Source organism: Acartia tonsa, chromosome 11 (genome assembly GCF_053477335.1).
Source record: "Acartia tonsa isolate MP-2025a chromosome 11, ASM5347733v1, whole genome shotgun sequence".
Classification (NCBI taxonomy): Eukaryota; Metazoa; Arthropoda; class Copepoda; order Calanoida; family Acartiidae; genus Acartia; species Acartia tonsa.
In genome coordinates, this window is record NC_137270.1 from 4,820,029 (window position 1) to 4,845,793 (window position 25,765).

At 30.3% G+C, this 25,765-nt stretch overlaps 1 protein-coding gene across 1 annotated transcript; it reads right to left on the bottom strand.

The window, feature by feature from the left end:
• Positions 1-10: 10 nt before the first annotated feature.
• LOC145332486 (uncharacterized) lies at positions 11-25,765 on the bottom strand. The gene is made up of 38 exons (XM_080177488.1): positions 25,732-25,765; positions 25,062-25,088; positions 24,920-24,973; positions 24,184-24,265; positions 23,932-24,053; positions 23,739-23,834; positions 23,573-23,664; positions 23,383-23,508; positions 23,044-23,130; positions 22,797-22,936; positions 22,291-22,440; positions 21,758-22,127; positions 21,557-21,671; positions 21,333-21,435; positions 11,116-11,189; positions 10,762-10,833; positions 10,432-10,517; positions 10,184-10,274; positions 9,931-10,066; positions 9,366-9,434; positions 8,805-8,934; positions 8,578-8,617; positions 8,426-8,511; positions 7,757-7,900; positions 7,405-7,470; positions 6,055-6,126; positions 5,329-5,787; positions 3,409-3,510; positions 3,174-3,279; positions 2,620-2,753; positions 2,148-2,538; positions 1,870-1,985; positions 1,665-1,755; positions 1,185-1,301; positions 919-1,089; positions 647-729; positions 307-419; positions 11-16 (listed from the first exon to the last, which is right to left on the bottom strand). The coding sequence occupies exons 4-38, from the start codon at positions 24,253-24,255 to the stop codon at positions 11-13; spliced, it is 4,428 nt and encodes a 1,475-aa protein (XP_080033614.1). The 5' UTR covers positions 24,256-24,265; positions 24,920-24,973; positions 25,062-25,088; positions 25,732-25,765.

Below are 25,765 nucleotides of genomic sequence, written 5' to 3' on the forward strand. Positions count from 1 at the left end.
TACAGAATAGCTATTTCTCGCATCGTATTATAAACAGCTTTCCGCGGATATGGAAAGTACAATTATGAGATTAAAACTAGTTTTTTTAGCCCCGAGGTGCCAAAGGCACCGGCTAAAAAAACTGGTTTTATTCTTATGATTGTACATTTCTATATTCATAGAAAGCTGGATATAATACGATGCTAGACATAGTTTTTTTGTATGGATGAGAACCGGTTCCTATCCACCGATTCGAATGAATAGGAGAAAAGAAATTATTAAATCATTTTTTTTTCTTTTCGTTGACTTAGTTAGGTTTTTGATAACATATAGTAGCCAAAATTTTTTTTTACATATGTTATTTTCCTTAGTCTGAACAAGAAAGTCTTCTGTTCCAGGATCTTCACAAAGTATGTCATTAACACAAATATCCCAAGTAGCTAAACAAAAAAGTTTGTTTTTTTAAAGAACAAAGTTAGTGCTTTTTCTTATTTTTAAAAAGGTATGATCAACAACTTATTAAATTAAAACCTCTAAAGTAAGATATAAAAGTATAGGTAAGCTGCAAACTTCTGCACAGCCCAAAAATTAATAATTATCACAAATTAATACATATCTTCATCCATAAAAATATTACAATATTTTCGATACCTGCCATATATTTTACCTGGGTATTGAAAGTCCCCTGTATTGAGACATGGAACAACAGTTGTTCTCACAGCTTGCTCCTTTATATCCACATCATCATTCCTAAATATCTTTGTATTATTTCACTTTTTTAAAATTGCAAATATGTAAATAGTTATCTAACACTTTGTATCAAATACAGTTTCTGCAAATATTAAAATAATACATTATGAGATTAAAACCAGATTGTAATTGCTTTGTTAATAAAGACATCATTTTCTCTTATTGAGCCAAATAAATCAAATTGATAACCTATAGTAACCATCCATGCAAACATATGTTATTGTTTGTCCTATGGTAACTCTTTCATGATCTTGAAATTTGTATATATTCCAGTGTTGTCCATCTCTATAGGCCCATTGGTAGTCAATTCCTGCTGCTAGAGGATCTTGGGTAGCATTTGTGCAATGTGCAAGTTCACATCTGAAATGATAAAACATTACATATTTAAAGTAATGATAATATAAAAATATTATCCATCAAATATTTCTATTCTTAATTTTTAAAAGATTTCTTACGTAAGATCACTTGGTTTGATAGTGAAAGTTTTATCCCATTGGCATTGTGCATACTGAATATCAACTGCAGGATCTGATCCTTTTTTAGTATGCATTCTTCTATCCTTGCAGTACCATCTAATAAATGGAAATATTATTTTTATATCAATTGTTATCATAAAGGAGGAGGATAATTTTTAATAAAGTTAAAGATCCACATAAAATAGTAAGTCAAATTTCAAACAAGAATTTTTTATATGAATTTAACCCTATTCCAGAACTGAGGGGCTCCTTAAAATAATTTGGGGAAAAGAAAAAAACATATGTATGTGCTTTAGTATTTTTTAGGGACCTGGTAAAATGTATTTATTTTATCAAAAGTTATATACTTGAGCTATTAAAAAGCAAGATTTGTACATGTACCTTTCATACAATAATCTAATAAACTAAATAGTGTTATCAATTTTAAAAATGATTAAAAATATTGATTTAAGAACTTGCCCAGTAGTGCCTTGGTAGTTGGTTATTGTATTTGGTTGAGTAACAGTATCAAAGATGTCATCAACCAAAGCAAAAGGGTCACATTCAATGTCTAAAATAAAAAAGTAATTTCTTAGAACTAAAAATATTTATATAAGTGATTCAATTTAGAGCATAATTTTTTTATTTGGTGTCAATTATATTTTTGTTTTGTTTTTGGACTTACTTGGTACACAGTTAGGCCAAACAATATTCTCAAAACTGTTATTTACACTACATTTAACTTGTATTTCATCTTTGTTGTAGTCAGATTCAAATTTGTTATGCCAATTTGTGTTACATCTATGAATGTATAATTATAAAATCATTTTTATAGTTTGAATAGATGAATAGATATATTGTTGAGAATATATAAACTAGCCAGGCCTTCATTTTTTTAAGGGTTGGGTACTTTATCACCTTCTTCTTTACAAAAAATAATTTACAAATAAAATATATATTTACATGAATGTAATGTTGTCCCCATGTCTAGGTAGTACATAGTTATTCCAATGATTCCAATTTTCTGGTCTACCGCGATTCCCACGGCCATTCCAACCACCGCTTCCACCACCAGAGCCATCTGAGCCACCACACACTGGTATAGTAGTTGTTGCAGCAGCTGTAGTGACTGTTTCTGTTGTAGTTTCACCTGTAGTTCCATTTGTAGTATCACTTGTTGTTCCTGCTGTTGTTTCAGAAGCAGTAGTGGCTTCAACAGTTGTACAGTCGGCAGTTGTAGTCTCAACAGAAGTAGTTGATAAAGTAGTTGTTGTTTGGCCATCTGTTACACTCCAACCTACCAGCTTAAGATTATGTGAAGCATCTGGCTCCGGTGCAATCAAACAGTTTGCCCCTTTAATGTGATTATCAGAAAATTATAGTATTACTTTATAATTAATTGTTCTTAATATTTATATAATAGAAAGAAACTTACAATTGCACGGAGGAAAGGTGTTTGATGACCAGACTGGATTCCCATCTGCATCTTGGTCACAGGTTATGTTGTAAGTTGTAGAGAACTGAGCTGTTTGGGGCTCAAACTCACGTCCTCTATCTTTACATTGAAACCTATACATATTTACTAATAAATACCCTATTTTAGTTGTTTATTTTGTTTCATTGCCTATATAGGATGAAATACATCACAAGATCCTTTTTTAATGTATCAGGCTTGATAATGTGTATGATCTGATCATAAAGTAAAACACCCTTCAGTCAACAAAACCTTTGATTACACAATCTTTATCTTAAAGCCCTTAATGTGTATGGTCATGAGATTTGCCTGTTTTGGTCCAAGGCTTTTCCCCTACTCCAACTATTTAAGTTGCACACCTAAAATAGCAGCTGTAGGAATCATTTTCAACGTCTTTAGTCGTAACGCCATGTTGGGCCAACATTTGAACCTACCACAAGAGGGTGTGCTAAATGTTATACCACAGTCTGGAGTATAAAACAGCAAATAGCTTCAGATTTTTATTGCTATCTTACATGATATGTGTGCCAAAAGAAGATGTAGTTTCATCCCATCCCACATGTTTAACATCTGTCCTGTTTGCAAGCATATCTTTAATCAAAGATGCTGTGCAGTTAACAACTAAAAAAAGACCACAAAAGTTATAATTCATTATAATTAATTATGGTTTCAAACAATTAAAATTAGCAAAAATGTAATAAATATCTTTCCTTATAAATAATTGAATAAATTTTTTTCATTATTTCTTACTATAGCAAGCTGAGGGAACAATATAATCATATTTCCAGTACGCAGCTGTACCATCTTGCCAGCTTATACAGTCAAATCTTCTTTCTGTTCTCAATGAATCTTCTAGAGATTAAAAAATACTAAATGGAGACTTTAAAGGAAGCCTGCAAGAAATACCACGCTTTAACTGCTGAAAGACTGCCACAAGTAGACCAAATACCCCAAATTTGAAGCCTTAAGCTTCTATAACAAAAAAGTTCTAGGCATTTTAAAATGACATTTTATGTACATAAAATTTTTGAAAGAATTGCAATGCTCATGTTGAAAACTTTGAAATTAAACTACGTGGCCTAGAAACAAAATTATAAGCTTATTTTTGTCATAAATTTAGGTTTCCAGTAACTAATTATATTTTTACAATGAAAATACCCATTTTTATAGTCAAAATCATTAAAAAAAATTAAGTTTTACTTGCATTGTACCGAATGTACTGTAGCCAATCAGAAGGCTGAATCAGCTTAACAACCAATCACAGCTAAGCTTGTATTAGTTTACCCCTTTGTTTCCGCTATGATTTTCGTTTTAAAATGCAATCTAAATCGATTTTTTTCCATAGATTTTGACTATGAAATATAGTGTTTTTATTGTAAAAATGTAATCAGTTACAGGCAATCTAAGTTTCTGACAAAGATAAGGTTATAATTTTGTGTCTAGGCGACGTAATTTGATATCGTTTTTTCTTTTATGAGCATTGGAAATCTTTCAAAAATTCCATTGTACATAAAATGCTATTTTGAAATGCCTAGAACTTTTTTGTTATTGAAGCTGAAGGCTTTAAATTTGGGGTATTGGGTCTTCTTGTTGCAGTCTTTCAGCAGTTAAAGCGTGTTATTTTTTGCAGGCGTCCTTTAAAGTTCAAAACTTTAGATCCTGTATCTTAATAATTATTTTTCCAGATTGTCTTTAAAACCAATAATCATTATTTTTTTGATACTTTCGATTATACATAGAACATAACAGAAAAATACATATTTTAATAAGAATATTCATTTTAAAATCTAAGTATGAACAAAATATATTTTCTAAAATGGTTTTGATTATATTTTTTCAGTCCATATATTATGGATAAACAATTTTTAATCTTAAGTCAAAAATATATGGGCTTTTTAACAATTTAAAATAACAGTCAGCTTAAAATTAACATTTTTTGTTTAAATATGCACAATTAACAATGGCTTAGTACATGCTTATTTGGCCTATAGTACGTCAAATGAAACATGATTATATATTAATGGTAATTAATGCATTGATTGATATTAAATTGTCCTAAATTACAGGTCAATTTATTTTATATCAACTCTGAAACTTCATTATTATTTGTATTTAATAATTGTATGTATTATTTCCAATAAAGGCACAATTATTTATTAGAACCTCATATATTTGTTTTTACCATAATTGACAATAATTTTAATGGTTCAGAAGGTTCAACTCTGGTTTTAATTCTCGCATTATGAAATATTTATATATATTTTGATATCAGGCTTGCTGCTTATGTTTCTAACCTTAAGTTGCAATGGACATTTGCGATTTTATATTTGACATAAATCCCTAATTCATTAGGAAAACTTTCAAGTGAAAATAATTTTTTTTTGTAAAATATTATAAATACAACTTTTGTTTTGCTGGTATGATGTTTCATGTTTGTCGTTGTTTTTTGTTAAAAACATAAGAATATAAAAATGTAAGAAGGAAAGCCTTATCTATAAATCTTTCTTATTTATCTATCCTTTCAGACATGGAAAAATAAAAAATATTCTCAGGAAGAATATTGTTATAAATTCTATTTAACACAAACTTAAAAAATTCTTGTACACCTCAAAATTGAACTTAGATACATAAGAATCAAATTAATACTTTTAATATTTTTAAATTGCTTACCTGTCACAGCTCCCTTTACTGTTGTTGTTATGACTGTTGCTGTGGCTCCTATTGTTGTAGATACATTAGGGTCTGTAGTAGCTGTTGATGTAGAAGCATTAGGGTCTGTAGTAGCTGTTGATGTAGAAGCATTAGGGTCTGTAGTAGCTGTTGATGTAGAAGCATTAGGGTCTGTAGTTACAGTTGATGTAGATGCATTAGGGTCTGTAGTTGCGGTTGATGTAGAAGCATTAGGGTCTGTAGTAGCTGTTGAAGCATTAGGATCTGTAATTGTTATAGTTGCTGTAGATGTTGAAGCATTAGGGTCTGTATTTATTGTTTGTGTAGAAGAAGTTACTGTGGTTTCAGTAATGGCAGTATTTGTAGAAGCAGATGGATTAATAGTGGTTGTGATGGTAGAAATAGAGTTGTCTGTAGATGTACTTGTGCTAGATTCTGTTGAAATAGATGTTGAGGAATCTGTATGGGAAATAATTTTATTTTACTCAAGCTATTGTTAAGATTTACGCTTGTCTGTATTGTTTTACTGTTTTCCCAGCCCATTAAGAGTTAAGAAAAGAATTTACGATAACTACATATTTATAGTGATCTGAAATTTTTATTATTAAGATACTTTTTAGGCACTGATCACATTGATTTTAAGTTACAATTGTGGTTTAACCCATATCTACTCATAAACAAAAGTAAATCTTTGATAGCCCAGAAGTAAAAGAAAATTATAATGACCTGATGTCACAGTTGTTATGGAAAATTGTGTACTGTCTGTATTTATTGTAGTTGTTTGTGTAATTGTTTCACCTAGAGCAAACAGGTTTTTGCCAATAAAAAAAATTTAAGTATTTGCCTTTTGGGACTTTATTAAAGCATTTATGAATTTGGAAAATTTATAATAATCAATCATAGGTCTTTAATATTACATTTTACAAGTTTGCCCTGCCATTGTTTGTTATTGTCAATACAAATTTTGAATTGGATTTTTTTTATTAAAGCTGACATATTTTTTTTACAGAATCTCTTTTGTAGAATTTTTATAATTGCAGCCACCTGGTACATTTGTTTGAAAAAAGTAATATGTATTAATTGTGTAAAAGCAAATAATTCAGATATTTATAAAAGGAAAAATATAGAAAATTTATTTCATGCATAGGAAATATGTGGAAAAAAACACTTTCAAATGTGCATTATTTATTGAAAAATGATGTTTGTTTAAAATAACATTAGGCATAATATTTAATTTTCAAATATCTGCACCACCAGTTAATAAAAGTTATTGTAGATAATCTAAATTCTTGGATTAGTCTTTGTAGTAAATTTTCAAAGTTTCTCAAAAATTAGCCATGTGACGTCATAAAAATTAGGGATTATCCATATCTTTTTTAGTGGTTTTCTTTCCCACTCCTCTCTCTTTCTCATTTTTTTGACGTCACATGGTCTATTTTTTGAGACACTTTGTAAAGCCTTTTAATGCCTTTTACAGAATGATATTTAATAAAAAAAATATGTGCATTAAATAAACAATTTTTAAAAATAAAGCTTCATGCAGATCCTAACAGTACCAAAATAGTTTTAGGAGATATCATTTTCACTGTAAATAATGTATTCTTCTCTTGTTTATTATTATGTATTTGAGCACAAATGATATTTTATAAGGTAAGTGTTAAAATTATGTAAAGTTAAACATTCCTGTGCAATATTAAAAAAATATTTTGAAAATGTAAGAATTTGTATTTGCATTTAAGAACAACCAAATGTATATATATAAATGTTCTATATAAATCAACTTGATGTTCAAATGGGGGTACTATTTCACAGTTTAGCAGCATCACCCAAAAACAAAAAAAAGGCAGTCCCTAATTGTTGTTATGTCTTATTTCTATGTAAATATTTTCATCCTATGAAAAAGGTATCAGTTATAATATTAATCATGGTCTTTTTGAGGACTATACTGTATGTACATGTTTAGAATAAAATGTGTTAAAATTAAATTTAAAAATAACTCTTTCTCAGAAAAAGTAAGAATCTTGATGATTCTATTTTATTCAAAGAGAAATTTCATCATGCATTATATTTTTTTACCTGTTGTAGCAGCCTCTGTAACAGAATATACAACTTCAGTGACTGTTTTAACAACAGTTTCAGTAGCTAAGTTAATAAAACTCTCATCAATATTCCTTATACCTCTTTGTGTGTAAATATATACATATATTTTCGATTTTTTACACCTCTTGTTTTAATTTTTTGTTTATAGTTATCATTATATCATAAGATATTTTTTGACAGGATTGAGATAGTAAAATTATTGCATTTATTAGTTCTGTATTATCATTAAGATTAAAAAGTCAGTTATGCATACTCTTCTACATTTTACAGAAAGAAAATAAAACAGAATAAAACTGAGAAGGGAGTGTTTTTAGAATTAGTTTCATACCTGGTACTACAGCATTTGCTGCACCAGCATCAACAGCAGGAACAGCACGTTTACGTCTTCCAGTAGCCCGGGGAGTGGTTGTAGTTGTCGTGGATGTAGTTGTTGAATGTTCTGTTGTGCTTATTTGTATATTTCCCTCAGCAGCTTAATTTTTTTATATTACTTTCAGAAAATTTTTGTGGATCAACTTTTTTTTCATGAAAAGAATGATGAAAATAATCAAATTTAAATAAAAACACATTTATTTTAGCACATATAACAAATTGTTTAGAGGCTTAGGACAAACTATTAGTTTTCAGGGATTTGAATTATTTTTTTGTCAATTATACATTAAAATAATCCCATGTGATAAACAAAACAAATCTACCATTTTAGGTTTCCTGAAAATTAGTTTTAGGGATATTTTGGTACACACAGACATAGATAAACATTAAGGTTATAGTTATTTCTCGCATCATATTATAAACAGCTTTCCAAGGATATAAATGTACAATTATAAGGCATGAGCTAAAAAAATGGTTTAAATCTTATTATTGTAAATTTCTATATTCTTAGAAAAATGAATATAATATGACGCTAGACCTAGTTTTTTCGTATGGATGAGAACTGGTGCTAATCCACCGGATATTAATTGGTTTCAAATGAATATGAGAATTATGGTACTTTTACCTGGGTACGCATATCCTTTGTTGCACCGCAGTATAGCCACTTGTCCAATGCCATTATCATTTGTTTTTTCATACACATATGCAGAACTATAAGAATTATATTTTATTATTTATGCCAGATGTATAAATTATTTTTTTTTAAAAATTGCTTACTTGTTCACTATTGTAGGTAGAAATTTTGACTCGCACCATGCTAAAAAGATAATAAATCGTATGTTGTTTTAAAATAAAATAAAAAAATTGTTTAAAGGAATCTTAAATATTAAAAAAAATAATATAAATTTAGTGTTAAAGTTTTAATGTTTAATTTCAAGCAATCCCTTCTACTAAACCTAACACCTCTCTGGAGATTTCTACACAAAATATGAAAAAGAACTCACGGATACAATTTGGTACAGGATTTGTATCAGAATAAATAAAAGCTGGATCAAGACTTGTTGGATCTCTACCAAGAGCACAGGAGTCATAAAGTGTACGATTATGATGTAGGTTATCAAACACAGTTCCTAACTAAAAAATGCAAATTTTGTTGAAATCTTAAATTTTATTCTGGCAGAGCTGACAAAAAAAAGTTATTTCAACAAAACCAAAAGGAGTAAGTTAAAAAACTTCTCTGTTAAATGATACAACATATTTAAATCAGCACATTTTAAGTTTTAATAATTAATTGATTTTTTGAGAGAAAAAAAAAACAGAATAGAATAACCAAATAACACAAAAAAGTTATTATGGAGGTACTTTTAGGAACAAATTTTCATTTAATCTAACACGCTTCTTTTCAACATATTATGAACAAGTTAATTAGTAAACATTACAAAAATTAAAATAAAATTAACAATCTGATTTGCTTTTACAACAATAGGTTATAAAATAGGTCATTTGAATTAACATTAGAGGTTTTTTATTAACAAAGAACAAGGACTTTCACTGTTAAAGTTTACCTTGCATTGATAAGTCACTGTTGTACCTAGATACTTGTCACCATATGGAACCCAGCTTCTATTAGCATACTATAAAACAAAATTATATCTAATTTATGTAAAATGACGGGCTACATCAAGTGGAGGATCCTTTCTGTTCAGCCACCCTTTGTTCCTGGTTATAATAATTATCTACTGTGTCTCATGGAAAAAGATGCAAACTTATAAACAGAATCAATCTTATTAAATACCATTTTCTCAGAATGCACCACCCTAAAATACTAGGGATACTAAAAAATATCACTGTTCAAAATTAACTATGTCAAAATCTCCTAAAACTTTTATTTTAAAAATGCATCCAGTTTGTTTTGTAAAAATCATTAGTATCTTCCTGACCATTGCAAAAGCATGAAACTTCAAGTTAAAGATAAAAAAAAGTATAAACATTATTTTTATAATAAATGTAAGTAATAAACATGTATTTTAAATATCATTTTAAATTCAATGTTGAAAATGTAGAAAATCTCCAAAACTGCGAATATTTGATACTTTTTAAAAAATCAAAATGTTTTCACATAAATTTTACCTGAGTGGTAGGTGCTGGATATGTTGGGCACTCCTGGGGGAAACACTTTGAGAATGATCTAAAGTCTGCTCTTCGATTTGGAAAGCATTCCACAGTTTGAACTGGGTTTGTCTTATTTTCTATCACATAGTTTGTTCTAAAATGAGTAAATTCTTACACATATATTCTACTAAACAATAACAATAATAACAAACAGAATTAGCCATTGTCTATACAATATTAACATAAAAAATAAATTTAAAGAAATACTTACTGACAGGCGTATTTCCCAATGAATCCTGGGCCTTTGTAGGAATTATGAAAAGGAGCATCTACTGTTTGTGGTTGCAAGTATCCATCATTACCTTTAAGAATAGGATAATGTAAAATTATATTTTACATTATTGTTATGTTACATTCATGTAGGTCACAGTATAAAAATTATAACAGTAACTTATTCTTTTATTGAAAAAGAGGGGAGGGATCTTCACTTTTCTATTTATTTATAAGATGAAAAAATACCATTTTCTCTGTATGCAAATTTTGAATTTCTTAAAATATATGTGTTTCCATCTGTTCCATAATAATCAACACAATTTCGATTCCAACTAAACAAAAAAAGCTTTTAAACCAAGCTTAGCTAATTAATATACGTTTGGTGAATTTAGTTTTATTGAAACACGAATTATTGAAATATTTTAACAATTATGATACAAGGACGTTGACCTGTAAATTATTCAATTATAAAAAAGCCCAAATCAATAATCAAAGAAACAAAGAGATTTTGATAGTATTCTAAATCATTAATTTGCAAATAAAAATATGTAGTTTTTAAACATCAACAATGCTTACTTTTTATAAAGTTCATAAACAAAAAGTCCTTTTGATCTGTAATAGTCATCTCTAAGGCAATTTTCCTCCTCACTGAAATATTAGTTTTACATATTAGAATTAATAAGTAGTACATTTGCTTGTCATCAAGATGTGATAAGTTAAAATCTTGGCTCAACACCTTATCAACTTAAAATGGTTACTAGTGCTACATAGTCAAATGTGCAAAATAAACAGTAGATGCCTTGTTCAAAACAAATTCGACACATTAACATGGACAGTTAACAAATCCAGACAGATCTTGCAATCAAAGAGTTGGTTTTCTCTGGGATGAGACTTAATCTAATACATTGAGTATTGCAGTAAAACTTTTACCTATCAGGTTTATCATTTAAGGTCAGTTTTAGAGTAACATAACAATGATACATAAACCATCTCCAAACTTTGTCCTAAAAATTAACAATTTTTAGTAGCGAAGCTACTCTATAATCCACTTTGTCCGCCAGTCCGTCCGTCCGTAACGCTATGGGGGAAATGGGATTTACTCAGCTCCTATAAAAGATAGAAAGCTGAAATTTTTTGACAACATTCCCATCATTTAGGAGCACAATTAACTAAATAACATCAATGGCGGTCGGACGGCTTTTTAGCAGGTTTTAGGCTATTTTTTTATTTTCCACATTTTTCCTCATATCTTTGGTGTTTATGGTCTGATTTTCAAAATTTTTTCAGTTAGATATATCAAAATTAAATTTTCCGTCGTTTGGAGAACCAACAATGACGGTCAGACTGCCTTTTTGCAGGTTTTTGCCTATTCTTATATTTTTTATATTTTCCCAATATCTTTGGTGTTTATTAGATCTTTTCATGAAAATACCCATTCTCGAATTTCATTCTTCTGCTAACCTAAAAAGTTACTTTAGGGGCCTAGAAATACATGTACAAAATTTCAACTCTTTATCTCTACTGGCGACCTAGCGCCAGGCATGTAAAATATCAACAGATAACGGTAGCACGGCGGTTTTAACAATATCTCAGTAATGTGCAGGTTTTAAGCTCTTCTGCATATTTCAATTTAAACACATAAGGCCAAAGATATTATATCCAAAAAATCTTTTGTCAAAGTCTACTCTACACCTAGCGCCAGTCAGTTTTCTAAAATCATGCATTTTATACCTGTGAAAAATGAAATCGCCAGCGCTAGGTGTAGAGTAGACTTTGACAAAAGATTTTTGGGATATCATATCTTAGGCCTTATGTGTTTAAGTTGAAATATGCAGAACACCCAAATTCACCTTCCAAGCCAATTTCTATGCATTTTAAATTTTTTTATGAAATAACGGGATTTTAAAACTGCCTTTTGAAAAGGCCTAAAAAGTATCTTTTTTTGTCCCTTTTTTCACTGTTTATAGTTACAACTTATTAAGATATTATTCTTAGTTAAAAAAAATCGGCGCTTCCAGCACCATAACCGGCAAAAACAGGCAGTTAAAGGGAGTGTGAACGTAAAAATTTCTCATCTGATTATCAAATCTTAACATTTACTAAGCACATTTCACTACACTGATCAACCAAAAACGTCCTATTAACAAAAATATCCAGGAATAATGCCTTGATTTTATGGTATTTTGAGAGGGAAAAAGGAAAAAACAGGGAAAATCTGAACGTTTTTGATTCTTATAATGTTTGTAGGGATATTTAACTTGTGATATATAGTTGAAACAATTTACTTACTGTTAAGGATTTATTTTATGCTATAAAATTGCCAATTAGTTTTTTTATAACGTAGTAATTAGGTAATAAAGACATAGTTTAAATTCGTATTATTGACAAAAAAATACCTCACTGTCTACAAAGGGATGAATCTCATAGGTTATTTAAAATAATAATATCCTTTTTTATTGTGTTGGACAATAAATAACCCACTTTGGAGAATTAGTTTACACTTTTATCAGACTGTTTATAAAGAAATATTGCGTCTTTATTATTTACAAATTTGTAATTAAAGGTGGGCGAGAGATGGGCCATCTAAAGTTAATTGGATAATGATAAAAAATCTGGCTTTGTTATTGTATTTTGTTTTCAATAAAAAATATTGCTTATTTTATCAATTTCTAAGTAACTATACATTAGTTTAAAGCAAGGATTATGTTAAAAGTCAGCTTAACTGTTAGGAAAAATCTAGAACTATGTGAAAAAGTTTAATTTTAGCTATAATGGGAGAAAAAATCAATTTAATGGACATTTTATATAATACGGAAAATTTCTTGCTTTCCATGTACCTTATAAAAATCGTCGGAAAAAGCCGTTTTTTAAGCAAACAAAAGCGCGTTTTGCTCTATCTCTGAGATATTATGAATGAGATAATGTTAAGATTTGATATTAAGATGAGAAAAATTTACGTTCACAGTCCCTTTAAACTTCTGTACCCCTACTTAACCCCCTAACAGAACCCCCCCTCTATCTCGGCTCCTGTTACAGATAGAGACTTAAAACTTTTTTCTGGTGGTTCATGTGTATTTTTAGAGAAAATTACTTTTCTAGTCATAGCGGTCAGACTGCTCCTTATCCGCTTTTTAGCGGCCAGCCGCTAAATATTAAAACTACTGTAGAGCAGCCAATTTTAAAGCTAAGAAAACCAAATTTTATGACGAACTATTATTTTTTATAACAAAAAAATACCTTTCTGACCATGGCGAAAAACGACAAATAATGGAAATCGCCAATTTTGGCGGTAAAAGGGCGGTTGGCGGCGCTAAAGAATATTTTTATCTGTTTATAGTTACAATTAATTAAGATATTATTCTCAGTTAAAAAAAAATTGGCGCTTCCAGCAACAAAACCGGCAAAAACAGGCAGTTAAACTTCTGTACCCCTACTTAACCCCCTAACAGACCCCACCCCCCTCTATCTCAGCTCCTGTTACAGATAGAGACGTAAAACTTTTTTCTGGTGGTTCATGTTTATTTTTAGAGAAAATTACTTTTTCTAGTCATAGCAGTCAGACCGCTCCTTATATGCTTTTTAGCAGTCAGCCGCTAAATATTAAAACTGCTGTAGAGCAGCCAATTTTAAAGCTAAGAAAACCAAATTTTACGACGAACTATTATTTTTTATAACAAAAAAATACCTTTTCTGACCATCGCCAAAAAACGACAAATAACGGAAACTGCCAATTTTGGCAGTAAAATGGCGGTTGGCGGCGCTAATCAATATTTTTATCTGTTTATGATCACAATAAAAGAATACAAAAATTGGGTGATTAAGGTCCAGAAAGGGGCAACACAGTTAATTGTTGAAACTAATGTAATAGATTTTTATTTTAGTCAGATGCCAGACGCAGGCAATTAAATAAATTAACATTTAGAAATAGGAAAGAAAAAAAAGTCATTCCTAATTAGGACAGAAGTCACTGGAAATTGATCTAATTGATCTAAGGAAGGCTACTTATGTCCTTCATCTAACAAAATCTAACTTAAGGGAGATGACTTATGTCCTTTGTCTGACAAATTCTTACATTAGGAAGGCTGCTTATGTCCTTCATCTTGCAAAACTTAGCTTTTCTGTCCTTCACATAGCAAAACCTCACAAAACATAGCTTTTCTTTCCTTCACATAGCAAATTCTTGCAAAACATAGCAAATTCTTGCAAAACATAGCAAATTCTAGCAACACATAGCAAATTCTTGCAAAACATAGCAAATTCTTGCAAAACCTAGCAAATTCTTGCAAAACATTGCAAATTATTGGAAAACTTAGCTTTTCTGTCCTTCACATAGCAAATTCTTGCAAAGTATAGCAAATTCTTACAAAACATAGCAAATTCTTGCAAAACATAGCAAATTCTTACAAAACATAGCAAATTCTTGCAAAACATAGCAAATTCTTGGAAAACATAGCTTTTCTGTCCTTCACATAGCAAATTCTTGCAAAACATAGCAAATTCTTGCAAAACATAGCAAATTCTTGGAAAACTTAGCTTTTCTGTCCTTCAAATAGCTAATTCTTGCAAAACATAGCAAATTCTTACAAAACATAGCAAATTCTTGCAAAACATAGCAAATTCTTGCAAAACATAGTAAATTCTTGCAAAACATAGCAAATTCTTGCAAAACATAGCAAATTCTTGCAAAACATAGCAAATTCTTGCAAAACATAGCAAATTCTTGGAAAACTTAGCTTTTCTGTCCTTCACATAGCTAATTCTTGCAAAACATAGCAAATTCTTGGAAAACTTAGCTTTTCTGTCCTTCACATAGCAAATTCTTGCAAAACATAGCAAATTCTTACAAAACATAGCAAATTCTTGGAAAACATAGCAAATTCTTGAAAAACATAGCAAATTCTTGGAAAACATAGCAAATTCTTGCAAAACATAGCAAATTCTTGCAAAACATAGCAAATTCTTGGAAAACTTAGCTTTTCTGTCCTTCAAATAGCTAATTCTTGCAAAACATAAAAAATTCTTACAAAACATAGCAAATTCTTGCAAAACATAGCAAATTCTTGCAAAACATAGCAAATTTTTGCAAAACATAGCAAATTCTTACAAAACATAGCAAATTCTTGCAAAACATAGCAAACTCTTACAAAACATAGCAAATTCTTGGAAAACTTAGCTTTTCTGTCCTTCACATAGCTAATTCTTGCAAAACATAGCAAACTCTTACAAAATCTAGCAAACTCTTACAAAACATAGCAAAGTCTTACAAAACATAGCAAATTCTTACAAAACATAGCAATTTCTTGCAAAACATAGCAAATTCTTGCAATAAGGGTCCCAAACTCAAAAAACGTGCGATCCGACCACCGGTTCTTGAGATACGGTGACCTGGTGTCCTTGGTACTGACGGTAAGATTTGGGAAACGGTTCAAATCCTTAGTAAATTTGGTCCAAAAATATTTTGACACTTTGTCAAATTTTTGAAGAAAAAATACCCAGGTGACACCAAGCGTACCTACTGAGAGGACACAAGGTCGAAAATATTCTAAGTGTCAAAAAATTTTTGGACTTTGCCAAATTTACTAAGGATTTGAACCCTTTCCCAAATCTTACTGTCGGTACCAAGGACACCAGGTCACTGTATCTCAAGAACTGGTGGTCAGATCACGCTGAAACTTCACTATTGAGATTGGGACCCCTATTGCAAGAATTTGCTATGTTTTGTAAGAATTTGCTATGTTTTGTGAGAATTTGCTATGTTTTGTAAGAATTTGCTATGTTTTGCAAGAATTTGCTATGTTTTGTAGGAATTTGCTATGTTTTGCAATAATTTGCTATGTTTTGCAAGAATTTGATATGTTTTGTAAGAATTTGCTATGTTTTGCAAGAATTAGCTATTTGAAGGACAGAAAAGCTAAGTTTTCCAAGAATTTGCTATGTTTTGCAAGAATTTGCTATGTTTTGCCTGAATTTGCTATATTTTGCAAGAATTTGCTATGTTTTGCAAGAATTTGCTATGTGAAGGACAGAAAAGCTAAGTTTTGCAAGAATTTGCTATGTTTTGCAAGAATTTGCTATGTTTTGCAAGAATTTGCTATGTTTTGTAAGAATTTGCTATGTTTTGCAAGAATTTGCTATGTTTTGTAAGAATTTGCTATATTTTGCAAGAATTTGCTATGTGAAGGACAAAAAATCTAAGCTTTCCAATAATTTGCAATGTTTTGCAAGAATTTGCTAGGTTTTGCAAGAATTTGCTATGTTTTGCAAGAATTTGCTATGTGTTGCTAGAATTTGCTATGTTTTGCAAGAATTTGCTATGTTTTGCAAGAATTTGCTATGTGAAGGACAGAAAAGCTATGCTTTGTGAGGTTTTGCTATGTGAAGGACAGAAAAGCTAAGTTTTGCAAGATGAAGGACATAAGCAGCCTTCCTAATGTAAGAATTTGTCAGACAAAGGACATAAGTCATCTCCCTTAAGTTAGATTTTGTTAGATGAAGGACATAAGTAGCCTTTCTTAGATCAATTAGATCAATTTCCAGTGACTTCTGTCCTAATTAGGAATGACTTTGTTTTCTTTCCTATTTCTAAATGTTAATTTATTTAATTGCCTGCGTCTGGCATCTGACTAAAATAAAAATCTATTTCATTAGTTTCAACAATTAACTGTGTTGCCCCTTTCTGGACCTTAATCAGCCAATTTTTGTATTCTTTTATTGTGATCATAAACAGATAAAAATATTAATTAGCGCTGCCAACCGCCATTTCAATGCCAAAATTGGCGGTTTCCGTTATTTGTTGTTTTTTGGCAATGGTCAGAAAAGGTATTTTTTTGTTAAAAAAAATAATAGTTCGTCGTAAAATTTAGTTTTCTTAGCTTTAAAATTGGCTGCGCTACAGCAGTTTTAATATTTAGCAGCTGGCTGCTAAAAAGCGTATAAGGAGCGGTCTGACCGCTATGACTAGAAAAAGTAATTTTCTCTAAAAATAAACATGAACCACCAGAAAAAAGTTTTACGTCTCTATCTGTAACAGGAGCCGAGATAGAGGGGGGTGGGTCTGTTAGGGGGTTAAGTAGGGGTACAGAAGTTTAAAGTGTTCACGAAGCTGGGAAAAAGTTGATATATGTCACTGATTAATGTTTTTTAAGAGTACTATTTTGAGAATTAAGTCTTAATTACTTCCCATTTTAAAATAAATCAAACTTTAAAAAAACGAATTTATTCCCTTAAAAACATTGATGTATTTTGTGTTTTATTATACATATCTTAAAACCTATCAAAATCGACAAATAACAATCTTTTTGTTAAGGTTTACTTGCAAATTTAGAGTAGAATAAATTCTTTTGTTACATACATACCAAACTAACCAAAAAGGTTTATAATTTCTTTTTACGGGGAGATTAAACGATTTTTACGGATAATCAAAAAGATATTACCAAATATGGATATAAGGTCAGCTGATTTATAGTTGTCGATTGTAACATAGCATCCTCATCCTATCTCAATAATTACTACTTGCTAAAAAAGCTTCAAACTTCCATAAAAAATTTAAATTTTAAAAATTAAAATTTTTAATGTATAATGTATAAATCATTTTGGAGGGTGGTGGTATTCTCCTCCAAAATAGTTATAAACATTTCAAGAACTTATGACGAGCTACCCTGTAAAGGAGAACCATACTGGTTCAGCTGTTAGCAAGATCCTTTAGAACAGACAAACATACAGACATCCTGTTACATTATTTTAACAATTTATATTTAGGACGTGTGTATTACTTAAATATAATTTATTAACTTAAACAGAAAGAGGGCTACTTATAGTAGATATTCAAAATAAGCTTTAAAACACAAAATAATTTATAAGTTTTAGGTCATGGAAAGGAAACAAGTTTGCAGGTTTTGTTGTATTTGTATCCTTTCCATGAACCAAAGTTTTTATTATAAGCGTTTTCTAAGATAGGCATTTGTTGAGTATAACCCCTCTCTCTCTCTCTCTCTCTCTCTCTATCTCTCTCTCTCTCTCTCTCTCTCTCTCTCTCTATCTCTCTCTCTCTCTCTCTCCCTCTCTCTTTGTTTTTCTTTCTCACACATTCAGATTTTTACCTGGGGTTTAGTTGTTAAATAAATATTATTTAATGTATAAAAAGAAACCAAATATAAATTTATATTTTTCTATAAAAGGGCAGAAAAATAGCTTAAAACCAACAAACGACTTTTTTAATAAAAATAAAATAGCCTAAAACCTTTCCCAAAAACTATAAGAAGCTTCACTGTAAAAGTGAACCATATTGTTTCAGCGGTCCCTTCTCTACAGATAAAAAAAGCTTACAACTTTATAAATTAGGATATTGTTAAATCTTTTCATTTAAAACTACCCTTCTGTACAACCCTTCTGTACGTAATTGTATGCAGGGAGGAAATGGATATTTGGCTTTTTATTACATTAGTTCCCAAAGTTAATGACATTTTGTTAGTTGGCTAATTAACTTTGGGGACTTTCATAGAATTTTAATTGGTTGGTTTATTACTTTGAGTGTCCAAATGTTTAAACCACCAAATATTGTTTACAAAATGGGTAATTTTGTGTATATTTTCATTGAAAATATTCATTAATTTATCGGCCATTGTCTTATGCCTCTGATTCCCTGGTTATTTATGTAGCAAGTGGGTTCGTGGGTGGTGCGTTAAGTGTGTGTGTGTGTGTTATACTACGATAGTGTGTGTGTGCGTGTGTGTGGCAAGATAGGTAAGGTATGTGTGTGTGTGCGTGTGTGTGTGTGTGTGTGTGTGACAAATTACAATAACTTTTCATTGGAACAAAAAAAATAATGTTTGTTTTTATGGAAAAACTTTAATAAAATGATTGAATTTTTTGCTGAAGTATATAGCAAATATAATACATTTTTACTTTTTAAACAATTTAATTCTTAAATATTATTCTTTCTATAGATTTAAACACTTTTTCTATTGTCTTTATACCAGCTCAAGCATACCGAAATTCGGTCAATAATTTTATAAAATAAACCAAACTTTTTCATTACATTTTAAAGAAAGTTTGAAGACAAATATTATTAGAGATGTATTATAAAAATATTTCCTAAGTATTGTTTTTTTTGTTTTTATCTGTGAGCGAAGAAATAGCTTATTATTTCATAATTTAATTCTTGCACAGATTTTAACATTATTTTCATGTGGAAATACTCTTTGCATTTTAAACTGTTTTTTTTCTAACTTAGTTGAACTTTTAAGGCATTATACTTTGAAAATTACTTTAAAAATAAGAAAAGGTAAAAGAAAATGCATTTTGAAAAATTAAATTCGCGATCACTTTAACTGCCTGTTTTTGCCGGTTTTGTTGCTGGAAGCGCCAATTTTTTTTTAACTGAGAATAATATCTTAATAAATTGTAACTATAAACAGATAAAAATATTATTTAGCGCCGCCAACCGCCCTTTTACAGCCAAAATTGGCGGTTTCCGTTATTTGTCGTTTTTTGGCAATGGTCAGAAAGGTATTTTTTTGTTATAAAAAATAATAGTTCGTCATAAAATTTGGTTTTCTTAGCTTTAAAATTGGCTGCTCTACAGTAGTTTTAATATTTAGCGGCTGGCCGCTAAAAAGCGGATAAGGAGCGGTCTTACCGCTATGACTAGAAAAGTAATTTTCTCTAAAAATACACATGAACCACCAGAAAAAAGTTTTAAGTCTCTATCTGTAACAGGAGCCGAGATAGAGGGGGGGGTCTGTTAGGGGGTTAAGTAAGGGTACAGAAGTTTAACTGCCTGTTTTTGCCGGTTTTGGTGCTGGAAGTGCCAATTTTTTTTAACTGAGAATAATGTCTTAATAAGTTGTAACCATAAACAGTGAAAAAAGGGACAAAAAAAGATACTTTTTAGGCCTTTTCAAAAGGCAGTTTTGAAATCCCGTTATTTCATAAAAAAAATTTAAAATGCATAGAAATTGGCTTGGAAGGTGAATTTAGGTGTTCTGCATATTTCAACTTAAACACATAAGGCCTAAGATATGATATCCCAAAAATCTTTTGTCAAAGTCTACTCTACACCTAGCGCTGGCGATTTCATTTTTCACAGGTATAAAATGCATGATTTTAGAAAACTGACTGGCGCTAGGTGTAGAGTAGACTTTGACAAAAGATTTTTTGGATATAATATCTTTGGCCTTATGTGTTTAAATTGAAATATGCAGAAGAGCTTAAAACCTGCACATTACTGAGATATTGTTAAAAACGCCGTGCTACCGTTATCTGTTGATATTTTACATGCCTGGCGCTAGGTCGCCAGTAGAGATGAAATTTTGTACATGTATTTCTAGGCCCCTAAAGTAACTTTTTAGGTTAGCAGAAGAATGAAATTCGAGAATGGGTATTTTCATGAAAAGATCTAGTGTTTATGGTCCGATTTTCAAACTTTTTTCAGTTCAAGATATCAAAATTAAATTTCTTATCATTTGAACAAAACAACAATGACGGTTAGACTGCCTTTTTGCAGGTTTTTGGCTATTTTTATATTTTTTACATTTTCCCCCATATCTTTGGTCTTTATGGACCGATTTTCAAAATTTTTTCAGTAAATTATCAAAATTAATTTTCCGGTCATTTGAAGAAATCAACAATGACGGCCAGACTGCCTTTTTGCAGGTTTTTGGCTATTTTTATATTTTTTACATTTTCCCCCATATCTTTGGTGTTTATTAATCGATTTTCAATTTTTTTTTCAGTTAAAGATATCAAAATTAAATTTCCCGTCGATTGAAGAAAACAATAATGACCGTCAGTCCCATCCACGAAATTTTGTGCTTCGCTACTTATGGATGTTGTCATCCTTGTATTATATACAAAATTGACCAGACTAGTATATTCCAACCCAAGATTGAAGGATTTTACATGTTTAGAAATTACATCCATCCACTGAGGGTCATGGAATTTTGTTTTTTATAAAGATTTTTTTTTCAAATAAAATTTGAATAGAAAACAAAAAATCCTATGACTGAAGTTAAAGATTTAAATATAATTTAGATGCTTGCTATGTCTCACAAAAATGTTGAAATTTCAGCATACAGTAAATAGAGTAATACCTACAAATTACAAACAGTTATACATATCATCCATGGTCAATCAAAAAGGTCAATTACCTTGCAGTATGTGTCATCCTTTCCACATCCAGAAGCATACTTCTTACAGTGGGCTAAAACTGCATCTCCCCGTAAGTTACACCAACTTGGATTTTTTCCTTGCCTTTAAATTTTCTCAAGTTATTTTTAATGATCATGAATGTAATGTTGAATGTTAAGAACCTTTAAAAACCTTTAGATTTTACTTTATTTTTAATAAATTTGTGAAAATGTATTTTATACACCTTAGTATATGTTCATTAGAAGTTGAATATCTTCTGACAATTCTCCAAAAGCCATCATTTAAACCATCATAATTGTTGTAAATACTGTCTGTCCAGGTCAGGGAAAATTGTTGATCTGTATAAAATAATTTATTCAGTATCTTCATTTGGATTTATATTATACTGCTTTCTTTAAAAATGAGTAAGGTATAGGTTACTTACTATTGTAATATGGATAGACTTTATCTATATATGGATCATATTTGGATTGGAGAAATCCAGAAACTTGGTCTCCATGTTCAAATGTCTGCCCCAAGAAATGTGCCAAGTAAACTGTAACAACATCAGCAAGCCGTTCATCACGGCACAAATTTTTCGTGTTTGATGATGATCCTGATGACCCTGACCATGATGACCCTGACCATGATGACAATGAAAATGATTGCCGTTTATATCGTTGCTTGCTTAGTTTAAGATCTAGTGAGTCTGTTTGATTATTCAATTGACTTGCATGTCGTTTTCTTCTTCCAGTATCTGAACTTGGAGCTGCAGTTGTAGGGGGAGGTGCAACTGGAAGTGGATCTTTTTTTTCCTTGAATAAAATATGAGTATTGATATTAGCTTAGGTATACTTTACTTATTATTTGAAATATAGGTTAAATTTATTGGCATAAAATTTTACAAATATTTCAATAATGCTCTTTATAAATACTTTATCAATATATTTTGTAAAAAACATGTATTATTAAACTTACTGTAAGCCATTTCAGAAGAACTCCAGAGGCCCAAGAATCCATCTCAGCAATTACTTTATTGTAATATTCTTGGGTACAGCCTACATGAGTATGTGGAGCTGTGTTTCCCATCAGATCAGATACAGCCATACCAACTAGTTCATTTAACTCCTAATATATAGAATTTTACAGAATCAATGTTTAGATTACAATAATAAGTATTTCTCGTATTCATTCGAATCCAGTGGATAGGAACCGGTTCTCAACCATATGAAAAAACTATGTCTAGCATCGTATTATATCCAGATTTCTAGGAATATCAAAATGTACAATCATAAGATTAAAACCAGTTTTTTTAGCCCGTGCCTTCGGCATCTCGGGGCTAAAAAACTGGTTTTATTCTTATAATTGTACATTCTATATCCGCGAAAAGCCGTTTATAATAAGATGAAATAAATAACTATTTTCACATTGAGGAGAATCAAAGGTTTTAATATGTGAAGTTTTGTTATTGAAATTCTGGATACCTTGGTTACACACAAACAATTCATTTTTGTAGGACTTGCAACCTGGACTGCAAAGTATGGATATTTCTTCTCTGTACATTGACTTGCACATTGAGTTGGCATTGTGTATCCTGCATCTTTAACTACTTTTGGAGTTTCAGCTAAAAATAAAGAAATGTAAATTAGATGAATTAGATATTTTATATTTTAATCTGTTAATTAAACTACCTTTTTATCTATGGTTGTATAGGATATAATTTATTCTTACCTTTAAATACAAAAGTTCCAATGTGATCATCACTAAGCAGAGGATCAGTGGTGTAGGGAAAGGAAACAGATGGATCATAATACTCTCCTGAAAGAAAAATATCAGGGCTCAGCAGCTGAGCGTCAGCCACCTGTCTGTATTCGGGAAATCAACCTTTTACAATTTAAAAAAATCAGCTGGAAATGTAAACCTAACCAATATATGACAATCCCTCTTTTAAAACAATTTTTCAAGCACACAAAGGAGTAAAAGTTTTAAGCTTTTTTGTAGTTGCAAAGAGCCCATATAAATATTTAAGAATTTAAGTTGTAAAAAAAGCAATTTGCATTAAATTCTCACCAAAAAAGTCAATCGCGAATTGAGTTGGTCCGGATACCCAGACAATTTCTACTTGATTTGCTGTAAAATGAGCTGGAGTGCTGGTCTTGTGGAAAGATTCATTTACCGTCTTAAAATGGTAAAGTCCTAAATAAATAATTTGTTAATTATGTTTTATGAAAACTGAAATTTGTCTAATCATTAACTTTACCTGCTGCATCTAATGAAGTATTAGATATAGTGATTTCAGAAAAGTTGTCATCAATATAAATACTTGGAGGTGGCACTGGGTTCATCCAGCCTCTATAAATATATAAGAAATTTAAAATTAACACAGATAATAATTTTTTAAATAAATGTTTTAAGAAATTGCTTACGTCCATGAAGAGTTTGATGACTTTATTCTAAGCTTTAAGTTGATGGGCTCTGTCAGCTGTTCTCTTTTAATAGCCATTCCCCAGATGTGGGCAAATCTAGTTTATAAAGATGGCATGTAAATAAATAGATACCCAGATAATAGTTTATTTTAAAGTAATTAGTTTTCTTTGAAATAAAGTGTAAAAAAATAACCTTGCTTGAAAATCCACCACAATTGAAGGATTCACTGCAAAGTCAACGGTATAAGCATCACCGTTCATTCGCCAAGGGTATTGTCTATCATTATTCACAAAAAGATCCTCTGATGGTCTATCCTAATATTTGATAGGTTTTAACAAGATAAAAAATTGTCTGAATAACTAAATGCTTCAGAATAATTTTTGGCATTTATAAAACTTAGCTATTAAAAAGATAAGCTTTGATTTAATTTACATATTTTAATACCTGTCCGGCGGCATCTCTTTTGATTAACTTTACACCAGTAGCAGCATTCACAATGGAATCTTTGTCACCCATCAAAAGAGATCTGACATAAAATTTTGCAAATTATAATATAAACAGAGAAAATGCTCCATGAAAAAACTGGATAAAAGCTAAAATTAAAAATATGAATGGGGATTCACAAATACAAACAACGCCATTTAAAAATAATGGAATAATCAAAAGTGCAATGATGTGAATTATATTTTTACAAATGTATCATGAGTCAAGAGAATATCTAGCGTCTTGAATCCAGATTAAAAGAATGTTATGGATAAGAATGACATAACTGTTTATATTAGGGTGGGCAATCCGAATCAGGAATCTGCCCAATTTTTGCCCAATTTCGGAATCCAAATCCGGAATCGGTTTTTTAATAGTAGATTCGGATTCTTAATTGGTAGGCTAAAATTAGCGTCATGAGTTTTTTCTTTCAACTTCCCCTTTTTGAAGGCAAAGATTATCATCATTTTATATAATATCTTTTAAAATCTGGTTCGATTCTCAGAAGTGAATTATAGAGAACACCAAGAACATTAATTTTTAGGACATATGTAGCATTTAAATTTTTTAATTAAAAAAAGCCTTTTAAAATATTGCTAGAATCCGGAATCAGCTAAAAATAAGAATCCGAAATATATGTAAAATGTGCTTAAACAGTTTGCTGATAAAACAATAATTTTTATCCATACAATATTACCTGTAGGAAAGACTTTTCCCTAATTGCCCAGTGTCTCCAAACTGGCACTCCACTCTTTAAAAGATATTATTTGAATTATATCAAATTTAATAAAGAACATTAATATAAAAATACGAAATATTTTATGAGAAAATACACTTACTGAACCTCACTAACATTTGCAAGAATCCTTAAAAAGAATAACATTAACATTTTTTTTACCAAATTAGCTAATTATAAACGTCTTATAGAAGTATTTATAAAAGTAAATAGGTTTTATGTCTTCATACTTGAGTTTCACCTAATATCTAACATTTAGACAAATACCCTAATTATTTCATTAATGTCAGTCAGTTAAGAAAATGATAATTATAAAGATGCTAAGCACATAAAAATTCATATGTACAATAATTCATACAATAGATTTTGCAGCATTTCCTCCCAAGAAATTTTTCGAAATTTGCAAATTCGCCATTTATTCGCGAGAATTGGCGACCCATTTCCAATTTTATAAGCTGGGTAGGTAATAGAATTCGCCATTTATTCACGAAAATTGGCGAGCCATTTGCAATTTTTTCGGCTGGGTAGGAAATAGATTGTAATGATTCCCATATTTGCATTATTTATTTTTGGCACGTACATGATTTTTTTTTATTACCTCCTGGGGCAAAGCCCCTAGAAACTAGGGGCGAAGCCGCTAGTATGTTTAAATTTAAGAATCATAATCTGGAATAATCCCAGATAGACCAGTTTAAAAAAACTGCTTTTATCTTCCAGTGACCAGTGAACATACATACACACTTACAACAAAAAATAACATTCCTTTGACTAACCTGTATTTTCCAGGCAAGTTAACTCTTTTTGTGA